Source organism: Suricata suricatta, chromosome 13 (genome assembly GCF_006229205.1).
Source record: "Suricata suricatta isolate VVHF042 chromosome 13, meerkat_22Aug2017_6uvM2_HiC, whole genome shotgun sequence".
In the NCBI taxonomy this organism is placed as follows: Eukaryota; Metazoa; Chordata; class Mammalia; order Carnivora; family Herpestidae; genus Suricata; species Suricata suricatta.
In genome coordinates, this window is record NC_043712.1 from 47,118,824 (window position 1) to 47,133,641 (window position 14,818).

Sequence of the window (14,818 nt, forward strand, 5' to 3'; positions counted from 1 at the left end):
TTTTAAATGAAGTATAATTAACATATAGTGTTATATTTCAGGTGTGTAGTATGATTCAACAGTTCTATACATTACTCAGTGTTCATCACTGTAAGTGTTCTCTTAATCCCCTTCATCTTTTTCAATCATCACCCCACTCCCCTCCCCTCTTGCAACCACCGGTTTGTTCTCTGTATTCCAGTCTGTGTTTTTGTTTCTTTTTTTCTTTGTTCATTTGTTTCTTAAATTCCACACATGAGTGAAATTATATGGTATTTGTCTTTCTTTCTCTGACTTATTTCACTTAACGTTGTATCTTCTGGGTCCATCTCTGTTGTTGCAAATGGCAAGATTTCATACTTTTTAATGGCTGAGTAATATTCCATTGTATATGTGTGTGCATATACACACACACGCATGCACACCTCCTCTTCTTTGTCCTAATCTGTGGATGGACACTTGAGTTGCTTCCATACCTTTGCTGTTGCAAATAATACTACTGTAAACATAGGGGTGTGTCTATCTTTTTGAATTAGTGTTTTCATTTCCTTTGGGTAAATATCCATTAGTGGAATTACTGGGTCATAATGATATTTCTCTTGAATTTTTAAGGAGCCTCCATACTATTGTCTATAGTGACTGCACCACAGGTATTTCACCAACATTCCCCAGTGTATGAATGCTCTTTTTTCTCCAGAGCCTGACCAATACTTGGTATTTCCTGTGTTTTTGATTTTAGTCATTCTGACTGATTGATATCTCCTTGTGGGTTTGATTTGCACTTCCTTAATGGTTAGGTTAGGGATATTGAGCATCTTCTTATGTGTCTGTTGGCCTTCTGGATGTCTTCTATGGAAAAATGTCTATTTGGGTCTTCTGCCTGTTTTTAATCAGACTATTTGGTGTATTTTTGTTGTTGAATAGGTTCTTTATATATTTTGGATATTAATGCCTCATAAGATATATCATTTGCAAATATCTTTACCCAGTGAGTAGGTTGCCTTTTTGCTGATGATTTCCTTCCCTATGCAAAAGTTTTTTTAAATTTTGGTGTTGTCTTAATTGTTTAATTTTACTTTTGTTTCTCTTACCTGAGTAGACCTATCTAGAAAAATGTCTCTATAGCTGATGTCAAAGAAATTATCACTAATGTTTTTTCAAGGACTTTTATGGCTTCAAGTCTCACGTTTAGATCTTTGACCCATTTTGAGTTTATTTTTGTGTATGGTGTAAAAAAAGTGGTCCAATTTCATTCTTTTGCACATAGCTGTCCCATTTTCCCAGCACCATTTGTTCAAGAGACAGTCTTTTCCCCACTGTGTACTCTTGCCTACTTTGTCTTAGATTATTTGACCATGGAAGTGTGTGTGTGTTCCTGTTGATCTGTGTATCTCTCGTTTGTGCCAGTACCATATTGTTTTTGACTAATACAGCTTTGTCATGTATCTTAAAATCAAGAAGAATGATACCTCTATCTTTGTTCTTTCTCAACATTGTTTTGTTTATTTGAGGTCTTTTGTGGTTCCATACAAATGTTTGGATCATTGGGGCACCTGGTTGGCTCAGTTGGTTGAGCATCTGACTCTTGGTTTCTGCTGGTCATGATCCCAGGGTCATGGGATCGAACCCCACATGGGGCTTCATGATAAGTATGCTTAAGGTTCTTTCTTTCTCTCTCTCTCTCTCTCTCTCTCTCTCTCTCTCCCCCCCCCCCGACCCACAAATGTACGCACGCTCTCTCTCAAATTAAAAAAAAAATTAGGGTTATTCTAGTTCTGTGAAAATTATTGTTGGCATTGTGATAGGGGTTGCGTTAGATCTGTAGATTGCTTTGGGTGGTGTGGACATTTTAATAATATTGGTTCTAATTGGTAAGCATGGAATACCTTCCCATTTGTGTGTCATCTTTAATTTCTTTCATCAGTGTTTTATAGTTTTTGGAATACAGGTCTTTATCTCCTCGGTTACATTTATTCCTAGATGTTTTGTTATTTTTGTGCAATTGTAAATGTGATTGTTCTCTTATTCTCTTTTTCTGCTACTTTTAAGTCTAGAAATTCTCTCTATAGAGGGAATAGTTTATAACGAAAGTGCCAGCTGCCATTTATAAAGTCACAACTTAGTTTTAGTCTTCTTAACTTGGAATTTAAGATTCCCAAATAGAATATAAAAATGCAGAGTATTTTTATTTTATCATTATCATACTTTTTTGAGTACACCACATTATGACTGTTTCATTTGGCCAAAGTTACAGGTGTGGTTGTTTTTTTTTTTTTTATGGTCCTTTTATTCTACCTGGTTTGAGCTTTGTTAAACATAAAAAAAAAAATTAGTAATTACTCATGTTCTCTTAGAATTTGTTTAAAATGACAAAGTGAAGTTCTCACAAGTGTAAAGCTCCAAATAATTGGCCCAATAATTACACATAAAGGTAATACATATAAAGAGTCTATTCTTCAGAAGTGTTTTGGTGTTGATTTAGAATATCAAGGAGGTTCTTGTTTTAAGTTTAACTTTTGAAAAAAGGCTTTTTGAGGGGTGCCTGGGTGGCTCAGTTGGTTAAGTGTCTGACTTTGGCTCAGGTCATGATTTCACAGTTAATGAATTCCAGACTCTCATTGGCTCTGTGCTGACAGCTCAGAGCCTGGAACCTGCTTTGGATTCTGTGTCTCCCTCTTTCTATGCCCCTCCCCCACGTGTGGTCTGTCTGTCTGTCTCTTTCAAAAATAATCATAAAAAAAAAAAGATTTTGAAAAGAGGCTTTTTGAAAGAATAGACCATAACCTGGAAATTAGGCACGAGGATAGCTCATGAAATGACAAAGGGGAAAATGTCTGTTTCAGAACAAGGAATTTAGAGTCTCATTGTCTAGATTTTTATCCCAGATCTGTAGGCAAGTCACTTTCACTTTGTAAAATGCAATGCCTTTTATAAAATACAGAAAAAATAATAACACTTATTTCTTAGAGTCATTGTGAAGATTAAATGAGATATGGTGTAGGTTTGGAACCTAACACAAATTAACCAATAAATATTGGCTGTTATCAATTTAAGAATAGCTACAACTAAATTCTCCCAGTGTATTGCCATTGAATGTCAAGTTAAAGAACCATCAGATAATTTAATTGACATTATAAGAGGGGTCTTCACATATTCCACGTGTATGTGTGTGTGGTTGTGGGATTTTGGGGCACGTTGACTGCCGATTTCTATGCGATTGGGATTGCATCAGTAACAAGTGATGATTCTCAACTGGGCAAATTCGATTGTCCAGTAACATTCTCTGTTTTTAGGAGATTTCCCCTCTGTGCTCATCAGTTAAGGGCAGTCTGACATCATGGATACCTTATAACTCTGGAAACCAAAAAGCTTGGTGTCTATGTTTCCAGATCTGCCACTGGGCAAGTCAATTCTCTGGTTCTCCAATTTTTTATTTGTAAAAAGGTGGGATTGAGCTAATCTAGAGTGGACCCTACAGATCCATCTTATCAAGAGGTATCTAAGTCTTTTCTTTCTTTAGTAAGCCATATAACTAAGAATATGTTTGTATGTATGCATTCATGTGTATATATCCTCTGAGATTTTTATCAAACATTAGATGATTTTCCTAATTAGCAGGCACTGACCAACCAGAAGATTAGGTGGTTCCTAAGTACTTGTTTGCTTCTAAGATCTTTGCCTAAAATCTTTTATCTGAAGGCTACCAGGTATCATTGACAGCAAGCTTGGATCATTTGGTAATTAGAATTGCAGTTAAGTGTACTTCATTTTGTAAATATAAATTAAATCAAGAAACTAGGGCATCGTAAAGAAAGACTAACAAAATAAATACAGCTATGCAGATATTCTATAGATGGACTAAGGTATGAATCATATCTAATTCCCTTAGCGAAGCAGAGACCCTCTTGACTCAGTGCTGTGGTCATAAACATGCTGATAGAGCATGTGGCCCAGTATTGGCAAATCTTGGACTTCTCTGCACTAGGTGATTTTCCAGGATTAACAAGCCTGTGATTCTAAGTCACAGATTATTCCACTCTTTTCTTCCAGATCTGCCTCAAAAAAAAAAAAAATAGCTGTTGAACATTATAAAGCAATCCACCCCTTTTTAAAATCACTAATATGCTTCCTCAATCTCCAGTACATTTTCATTTGACCATTGAAAGCAAAGTAAAATATTCTCTTAAAAAAGAAAAAAATGCAGACTGTACGCAAGGTATTAATATAATGTAAGCAGTCACGCTATATTTAGATTGGGAAAGAAGAATGTATTTTTTGAGGTCAGTAATTGGAGCTAAGCCGTAAGTGTGTAAATTCTCAATGATTTGAAAATGCTTTCTGACTTGGAAAAAAATGTGTATGCTGAATTCTTTTCATTTTCCACTGGCTTTTAAAGGTTAGGATTATATTACTTCTCTTCCCTCTCCATCCAACCCCTTCAAAAAAAAAAAAAAACAACCCCACTATGATGGCTTCTCTGTTCGATGAAATCGAAATTTCTTGGCCCATTTTTCAAAACCCTTCACCACCCAGCCCCAACACATTTTTTATTTTATCTCTTCTTATTCCATTCTCTGCACCTTCCTCCAATTGTAGCCTCCAGGGGTTCTCATTACCTCCCCCAATACATCTGCATTTTGACACCTCTGCCTCGTTGCTTAGCCTGCTCCCCTGACCTAGGATGTCCTTTCTCCTGTTCAGTCTATCTGACAAACTCCTGTCCCTTCTCCCAGATCCAGCTGAAGCGTTGTCTGTCTTCGTAAATCTCTGCATCGTCTCCCGAGGCAGGATCTCCCTCACCTGTGCTCCCATATAGAGCACTCTAACTGACAGCATTATTCTCACGTGTCAGAATTCCATCCCCACATTCTCCAACCACTGCTTTTCTCTGGCGCAAGGACCATGCTTTCACTATATATATGATTTTGGCATCTGATACATGGTGGACACCCAATAGAAGCTTGCCAAAGTGAATAAAAACGTGTGCATTTATTGCAGGAGGAGACATATCCTGATTCAGATAAAGTACACGTTTTCTTTGCATTTCATTCATTATATATAATTTTGAGAATACAAAATACAAAAAGCAAAAAGGAGGAAATGAAATGGACCTCTAACCCTACTCCCTCCGAGGTTAACAGTTTAGTATACCTCTGTCCGGTTAAAGTGTACTTTTAAGAGGGACTCTGGTGTTTAAAATTAGAAAATTGCCTACGTGCTTAACAGATGATCCTAATTCTTTGCTGTTTCTTTGCTAGCTCACAGAGAGAATAATCATCCTCTTTGTGGTGATCACCAGTCAAGAGGAAGTCCAAGAGAAATATGTGGTGTGTGTTTTGTTCATCTTTTGGAACCTATTGGATATGGTTAGGTAAGGAGGCAAAATCATCTCTTAAAACAAAGCCAAGTTGTTTTTATACATGCAACCAGTAATAGCTGCCTACGTTTGGTTACTGTGAATGAGAAAGGAAAACATAACCCCTTTGCAAATTATTTTATCTCGATATGGAAATGTATTTTTAGCACTTTCCATAATGGGCATATCAGAGATAATGAAAACCTACTGCGGTATTATGAGAGCAAATCAGTGCATTCAGGTTTCCAGCAGAAAACTTGGCATAACACCAGTTTGGAATGAACCTCCCAGCTGTTGGCTAATGAAAGGCATTCCTTGTGATTGCTCCGGTCCGTGCAACTCTAACAAGCAAAGCAAGACTTTTATCACATCCCAGTCAAGATTTACAAAGTTGGTTTCTGTGAGTTCCAGAATATTTTAAATATAGGCCCTCATCTCTCTGGGGGAAAATGCACCTCCAAAATGCATCTATTTTGTATTTATTTTTTATTGAAGTATAATTAACATACAATGTTAATACAATGTTATATTAGTTTCAGGTGTACAACATAGCGATCGGACAGTTCTATACCTTAGTGCAGTTACCACCTGTCCCCATACAATATTATTATAGTATTATTGACTATATTCCCTTTGCTGTCCTTTTCATCTTCAGGATACATTTTGAATACAATTCCAGTAAGTTTGAATGACTTCTTGAAGTTATTTTATGGATTCCCTTGGGAATCCTTGAACCTCAGGTTAAGAACATTTTCCTCTAGAGGATCTTCAGTTTCCTTCTCATTCTAAAACTTCTCAGAGATGGGTCTGTTCTTACCTCTACCAGCAATAGGGTGAACAGCCCCGTTTGCTCAGAGGCTCATCATGGGGAGGTGTCCTAACTACTACTTCAGCTTTCACGATTGAGACCTGTCTCTCCCACTCGAAAGATCCAGATGTGGTTAGGTAACAGAAGAGCCATAGCATTTTAGCTGAAATTATGTAAATTCTTTGTTATATTGTCAGTAACCTAGCTGAGCTAAAATCTTTCTAAATAATAGGTTGAACCCCTAGAGTGAGTTAGAATGAACTATTTTGTTGAATTAAAATGACTGTAATTCTTTGTGTGTATAACTTGTGTAAGGCATTTCTAATTTTTAACTGATAGTTTTGTAGACTCGGGGCAAATTACATGGACTCCTGTAGCCCATGACTTCGTGTTCCCGAGACCAGGAGCCCCGTCTGGGACTGGGGCTTTCTGACGTCCTGTTCTCCGGTAGCCCTACTTTCTCAGTGTCTTCAGTCTCAGATGAGCTCCGTTAGACCCATTAGAGAATAAAATGACCTCAACATTGAGAGCAGTATCATGATGTCCAGAAGGACTTTGTAACACACAGGATCTTAGGATGAATCCCACTGCCACTACTTGCTATATAATCTTGGACAAATTGCTGAGCCTTTAGAAACAAATAATAGAATTGAGATAATTGATGTACCTTAACATTCAACCTTTTAAAATATAAAATTTGTGGGTTTTCAAGTATTCAAAGACATGTATAACTATAACTAATTTCAGGACATTTTCATTGCATTCAAAAGAACCCCCAAGCCCATCAGCAGTAATGTCCTCATTTTCTCCTCCACTCAGCCCGTGGCAACCACTAACATACTATCTCCATGAATTTGCCAGCATTTCACATAGATGGAATCATAGAGTATGGGGCCTTTGTGACTGGCTTCCTTCACTTAGCATAGTGTTTTCAAGGCTTATCCATGTCATAACACATATCAGTATTTCCTCTTTATGGCTGAATAGTACTCCATTATGTCAATGTACCACTTTTTATTTATCCATTCTCCAGTTGATGGACCTTTTTGGTTATGAGGATTACCACTAGAAACACCCATGTACAAGCTGTTGTGTGTACAAAGACTTTAATTTCTTTTAACTTAGAAGTGAAATTCCTGAGCACCTAACTAACCTTTTTGAAACTCAGTTTCCCTTCTCTATAAAGTTGGGGTGGAAGTATCTTCTCAACTTACCCTAGAATGACGTTTTTGTAAACGCAAGGACTAGAAATATCCTCAATTTGATAAAGGTGTCTATAAAAAAATCTGCATCCCCATGATTGTTCATGTTGAAGAATGGATGCTTTCCTCCTAAATCCAGGAACAAGACAAGGATGCCCACTCTTGCCACTTCTGTTCAGCAGTAGTACTGGAAGTTCTAGCCAACTTCTGGCACTTGGGTAGGAAAATTATGTAAAAGATAAATTAGAAAGGAGGGAGTAGGGTCTCTGTTGGCAGGTGATACAATTTTGTACACAAATCATAAGGAATCCACTAAAAATATTAGAACTAATAAATTGGTAAAGGCTGTAGAGTACAAAACCAACACACAGAAATCAATTGTGTTCTTTACACTTGCCATGACCTATCCTAAAATAAAATAAAGAAAAACAGTTTCATTCATAAAAACATCCAAAAAAAAGTACTTAGGAATCAATTTAACAAAAGATGTATAGACCTTGTCCCTTGAAAACTATAAAATGTTGGGAGGAATTTAAAAATATCTAAACAAATGAAAAGATAATCCATGTTTATAGGCTGAAGACTTAATGTTGTTAAGAGTGCAACACTCTCCAAATTGGTCTACACGTTCAGTGCTATCCTTATCAGAATCCCAGCTGGCTGCTTTGAGAAAATTGAGAAGCTGATCTTAAAACTCAGGTAGAAATTCAAGGAACTTAGAATGGCCAAAGCAATCTTGAAGAAGAAGAAGAACATAGTTGAAAGACTCACACTTCTCAATTTGGAAACTTACTACAAAGCAATAATAATCAGGAATGTGCTACTGGCATGAGGATATATCAGAGCATAGACTCATTTGTCCAGAGGTGAACTCACACATTTATAGTCAATTGATTTTCGGCAAGCTCCTAAGCCAGTTCTTGGGGGGCAAAAAGTCTTTTTAACAAATGGCACTGGGACAAACACATGTCCACCAGCATGGACCCTTACCTCCCACCATATACAAAAATTAACTCAACATGGATCAAAACACTGAGTGTAAGGTAAAACTATATCTGAGAAGAAAAGGTAGGGGTAAATCTTTGTGATTTTGGATTTGATATGGATTCTTAGACCCCCAAAACACAAGCAATAAAAGAAAAAAGATGCATTGGACTTCACCAAAAGTGGCTTTAAACATATGAGAAGATGCTTATCAACTTTTGTACTAAAAAAAAGATACATTTTTCACGTAGATTGGCAAAAATCAAGTTTGATAAGCTGCCATGTTTAATGAAGGCTCACACTGTTGGTGCATAGTGTCTATACTCATAAATAAGCAAATACAAAAATATTTAAGAGAATATATAAGAATAGAATTGGGGTCTCAGAATGGGAGAAAGGTTTAGTTTTCTCCATTCATGTTTCAAAGACTCAGGTTTCTTTCTTTTTTTTGCTATAGGATGCAGTGCCTATTCTGGTAGTTCTCAAAGTAGAGACAGATACCGGAGCAGTAGCACCAGCATCACCTGGAACTTGTTTATAATACAAATTCACAGGCTCTCCCTCACATTCCCTGAATGAGATACTCTAGGGAGAGGCCCTAACGCTTTGTGCTTCAGCAAGACCTCTGGGTGATTCTGATGTCTGCTAAAGCTTGAACATCCCTGCCTAGTCGGAGGAACGGACCTGTGCACAGCTCCCCCTCTTACATCATGAAGGCAGGGTTAAAACTACCTGCCGCACCCAGAACGAGCTTCCAAGGCCCGTTCTTTTCGTTGATCGTGCAACATGGCACAACTGCAGAAGCAGAGGGATGCCAGAGACGGATTTCGAAGTCACCCTTCTGTTTTAAAACTTCATTCCCTACATATTTACGAGTATGTCTGTCTTTAAAAACCTAGCTATGGGCTCCATAAAATGGGCTTAGCTTCTGAGTGAAATGGAAGCCCCTAATCAGGGAAACTTGTAACTGTAATTTGCTGAGGGATGGGAGTTACCCTTTCCTTTGTTCACCTCCATAATTATCCATGATCCACCCGGTGAGACAGACCAGACTGACACAGTTCCTTCCGCTTATTTGATTTTATTATTATTATTTTTTTAACATCTTCTCCTGCTTAAATGATAGGAAATAAAGTTTGGATTTTTCACTTTCCAGTTGTGTCTCTGTATTTAATCACAATGTAAGCGATTTTATTCTCTTGTTATTTCCCAGACATCAGCAGGAAGTGATGTTGATGCGCTCCTTGTCTCCTTTTAGGTACACGTACAGCATGTTATCAGTCATAGGCATAGCCTACGCTGTCTTGACCTGGCTCAGTCAAACACTGTGGATGCCCATCTATCCTCTGTGTGTGCTCGCTGAAGGTAGGAAGAGCGTGACTTTGCAGTGTTGCTTACTGACAAAGCAATCCGGTTATAATGGCTCACTAAACTTTTTGATGATTAAATGACTATTTTTGCCACTGCTGACAGCTGACCCAGTGTATCATTCCTGGCACACTTCCCTTGATGCAAAAAAGCCGAGCATTAAGAAACAAAGTTGGAGGGGAAGCAGCTTTGCACAGTAGACAAAATATTGAATGGGGAATGAAGACATCTGAGCTTTAACCTTTCAGTGTACTCGTCCGAGAGGGGTTTAACACGTAGTGGCTCAGTGAGTATGTTTAATGCACAGAAGTTCAATTCCGTCTGGTGGGACTGTCTTTCCTACTCACCCATCTCCCGTGCACCGCCCTCTCTGCCAGGTATAGACTCTACCTTTAGGTCGGTCATCAGTTTCTCAGGAAGCATTCGTCAACTTTCTCAACTATCCCTCAACCCCCAGCACAGCAGCGTGAATCCGTCTTTTAGAAGACCTCTCTCAGGTGCAGTTAGACATTTGTGTGATTCTTTGGTTAATGCCTATTTTTTGTCTAGCCTCTAAGATCCTTGGGGACATGAGATGGCCTTTGTTTCCTGGCCTTCATTCTCTTATGCACCCAATATACATGCTCAATAAACCCTGAATGAATTATTGAATACAACGTAAAGTAAGCTAGTTACTTAGCCTAAATGTAAAACTAAAACATAAATAATTAATCCGCTTGCAAGAAGCTTGAGGATATTAGGGAATATATGCTTCCTTCTGTAAAGGGTTTTGGCATTTCTGGCAGAGAACATTTAGAAACCGACATTAACAATTTTGAAAACAAAAGGCATAAGCAAATTAAGAAAGCATATGAAAGTAACTAAGGGAAAACATACAGAAAGAAATTTAGCATAAAATGGTGACATTGGTGATAATCTTAAAGGGTGTACATTCTTCCCGCATGTTTTCTATCAATGACCAGAGAAAGTTTATATTATAATAAATCACAATAGGTAGTACTTTAAAATGTGTTCAAAAGAATTACTAATTTTTAGGACAAGCTATGACAAGAGAATCTAGAGACCACTCCTGAAAATTATAAAAAAAATAAAAACTGGATTACTCATTTCTTTGAGAATGGAATCCTTCCACTCATTGAAACATTTATTAAGAACATTCCTTTGTTGTATGAAAAATACCATAAAGAATATATAAAGGAATAAGGTAGAAATAGGACTAATCTTTTCTGAAACAAAGGATGACAAACCGTGTAAAAAACTTTTCCATCTTGTTATTTGATAATGTTAAGCCGCCTCCTTTCTGAGAAAGCCATGTTCCTGTATGTTTGCCATAAAATCTGTTTCTTTTGTTGAAATTAGATTCCTCACCTTATTCTTGCAATTAAAAATCAAAGTATATGCAGAAAGAAGGCTGGAAGGATATGTGACAAAATGTTAATAATGATTCTGGGGGGCGGAATATAGGTGACTGCAGTTTCAGCTTTATATATTTCTATATATTTCAAATGCCCCAAAGTATAAATATATGTAGTTAAGAAAATCTTACTGACTTTGGATAACTCTAATAGTTTTTAATATAGTTTCCCATCCAATAATATACAAGACAAAGACCAAGTTCTTTAGATAACCAAGTCAACTGTTTATACTGATAACATGGCGGAGACTTAGGTGCAGCAAATGGAAACCTTAGATGGCATGTTTGCTGTCAATTACAGATCCTGGGCCCATGCCCTTCATCGTGCTTAGGCTGCTCTAGCAGCTTTGGTTGCCTGATGTTTCCTCAGTCTTAAAATTAAAAATTTTTTTTTCTTAATGTTTATCTTACTTTTGAGAGAGAGAGAGAAATGTGAGTGAGCAAGGGAGAGAGAGAGAGAGAGAGAGAGAGAGAGAGAGAGAGAGAGAGAATCGGAAGCAGGCCCCAAGTTCTGAGCTCTCAGCACAGAACCTGATGCAGGGCTTGAACTCATGAACTGTGAGATCATGACCTGAGCCAAAGTTGGACACTTAACCAACGGAGCCACCCAGGCACCCCTGAAATCTTTTTATTTAAAAATAATTTTAGACTCGCGAGACGTTACCAGAATTGTGCATTGTTCCCATGTACCCTTCACCCAGTTTATCTTAATAACATCTTCTATAACCATAAGACATTATCATTTCATGAAGTGCCTAAAAAATCTATATGTGAGATATAATTTCATAGAACCTTCTTCTCTTTATTAAAGTATAATTAACAGACAATGCTATATTAGTTTCAGGTGTACAACATACTTATTCAACAATTCTACACATTACTCATTGCTTACCATAATAAGTATAGTCACCAGCTGTCACTCTACAGCATTATTACAATATTATTGACTATGACACCCTATGCTGTACTTTTCATTTTTATGTCTTACTTTATAACTGGAAATTTGTACTTCTTAATCCCCTTTATCTATTTAGCCCATCCCTCCAACCACCTCCCCAACTGGCAACTGCAAGTTGGTCTCTATATTTAAGAGTCTGTTTCTTGTTTATTTTTTATATTCCACATACAAACGAAATCATGTGGTATTTGTCTTTCTCTATTTCTCTTAGCATAATATCCTATCTGATTGAGTTATAGAAGTTCTTTATATATTTTGGATATTAACCTCTTGTCTCCTATTTCACTTTCAAATATCTTCTCCCATTCCCTAGGTTGCCTTTTTGTTTTGTTGATGGTTTCCTTTGCTGCCTGAAAGCTTTTTCTTTGGGGGCACCTGAGTGGCTCAGTTGGTTAAGCAGCTTTTGATTTTGACTCAAGTCATGGTCTCACAGTATGTGAGATGGAGCCCTTGCTTCAGATTCTCTCTCTCCCTCTCTCTATGCCCTCCCCCCCCAAATAAAATGAATAAACATTAAAAAAAATTTTTTTAAGTGTTAAAAGCTTTTTATTTTGATGTCGTCCCAATGATTTAATTTTGGTTTCCTTTCCCTTGCCTAAGGAGACATATCTGTAAATATGTTGCTAAAGGTGATGTCCAAATTACTGCTTATGTTTTCTTACAGGTGTTTTATGGTTTCAGGATTCACATTTAGATCTTTAAACCATTTTGAGTTTATTTTTGTGTACAGTGTAAGAAAGGGTCCAGCTTCAATTACTTGCAGGTAGTTGGCTGTCCCATTTTCCTAGAACTATTTGTTGAGAAAAACCTATCTTTTCCCCATTGTAAATTCTTGCCTTTGTCATTGATTAATTGACTATACATGCAGGGGTTTATTGCTGGGTTCTCTATCCTATTCCATTGTATCTGTTTTTGTGTCAATATACTGTTTGATTACTACAGCTTTGTTACATATCTTGAAATCTGGAATTGTGGTATCTCTGGCTGTGTTATTCTTTCTCAAGATTTGTCTATTCATGGTCTTCTATGATCCTATACAAATGTTAGGATTATTCTAGTTCTATGAAAAATGCATTGAATCTAGTTTTCTCTGTGTAGTATGGACCTTTTAATGTTATTCTTCCAATCCGTGAGTATGGTATAGCTTTCCATTTGTTTGTCATCTTCAGTTTCTTCATCAATGTCTTAGCAGTTTTCAGAGTATAGGTCCCTCAAGTTTATTTCTACGTATTTTATTCTTTTTGGTGCAAATATAAATGGTTAGTAGTGTATAGAAGAAATGGAACAGATTGCTGTTAATTTTTTGTCTTGCATATTTACTGAATTAATTTATCAATTTAAATAGTTTTCAACAGGAGTCTGTAGGATTTTCTGTATATAATGTACCATGTCATCTACAAATACTCCTGGTTAATTTCTCCGTGATAATTTGGAAACCTCTTATTTCTTTTTCTTGTCTGATTGCTGCAGCTAGGACTTCCAGTACTCTGTTGAGTAAAAGTGGGGAGAGTGGACATCCTTGTCTTGTTCCTGATCTTAGATTAAACGCTTGTTTTTCACCATTGAGTATAATGTTAGTTGTGGGTTTTTCATATATGGCCTTACGGTATGTTACCTCTAAACCCATCTTATTGAGAGTTTTTATCATGGATGGATGTTGTATTTTGTCCAATGTTTTTTCTGCATCCTTTGAAATGATCCAGTGGGTTTTCTGTTTCATCCTGTTAATGTGATATAACACGTTGAGTGATTTGCAAAGATTGAATCACCCTTGCATCCCTGGAAAAAACTCCACTTGTTTGCAGTGAATGATCTTTTTAATGTATTGTTGTATGCAGTCTGGTAATATTTTACTGAGGATTTTTGCACTATGTTCATCAGAGATACTGGCTATAGTTTCTTGTTTTTTAAACAGTATCTTTGGTTTTGAAATCAGGGTAACAATGGCCTTTTGGAGTGAATTTGGAAGTTTTCCATCATCTTCTATTTTTTGAAACAATTTGAGAAGACTAGATATTAACACTTCTTTCAATGTTTGGTAGAATTCAACCGTCAAGCCATCTGGTCCCAGATTTGTTTGTTGGGAGTTTTTGATTACTGATTCAATTTCATTACTAATAGTAATTGGTCTGTTCAAATTTTCTATTTCTTCCTGAATCATTTTTGGAAGATTATATATTTCTAGAAATTTTTCTGTTTCTTCTAGGTTGCCAATTTGTTGCTGTGTAATTTTTCATAATATTCTCTTATAATCCTTTGAATTTCTGTGGTATCAGTTGTTCTTCATTTTTTATTTTATTTTAGTCCTCTTTTCTGATGAATCTGGCTAAAGGTTATCAATTTTGCTTATTATTTCAAAGGGGCAGACCTTGGTTTGATCTCTTCTGTAATTTTTTTAGTTTTTATTTTACTCACTTCTGCCATAGTCTTAATTATTATTTCCTTCCTTCTACTTTCTGCTAGCTTTGGGGATTGTGCTTTTCCTGACTCCCTTAGGTGTCAGATTAGGTTGTTTGAGGGTTATTCTTGTTTCTTGAGACAGGCCTGTATTACTATAAACTTCTCTTGTAGAACTGTTTTTGCCATGGCCCAAAGATTTTTGGACTGCAGTGTTTCCGTTTTCATCTGTCTTCATGTATTTTTAAATTTCCTCGTTAATTTCTTTGTGGACCCATCTGTTTAAGAGCATGTTGTGTGGCCTTCATGGGTTTGTGTTCTTTCCAGAATTTTTCTTGTAATTGATTCCTAG

General features: G+C 36.7%; 1 protein-coding gene across 1 annotated transcript in view; it reads left to right on the top strand.

The window, feature by feature from the left end:
* HACD4 (3-hydroxyacyl-CoA dehydratase 4) overlaps positions 1-14,818 on the top strand; it is a 38,108-nt gene that overhangs the window by 12,371 nt on the left and 10,919 nt on the right. Inside the window, exons 3-4 of the mRNA XM_029919608.1 lie at positions 5,238-5,350; positions 9,588-9,694. Of these exons, the coding sequence (XP_029775468.1) occupies positions 5,238-5,350; positions 9,588-9,694 (220 nt within the window). The remainder of the gene's footprint in view (positions 1-5,237; positions 5,351-9,587; positions 9,695-14,818) is intronic.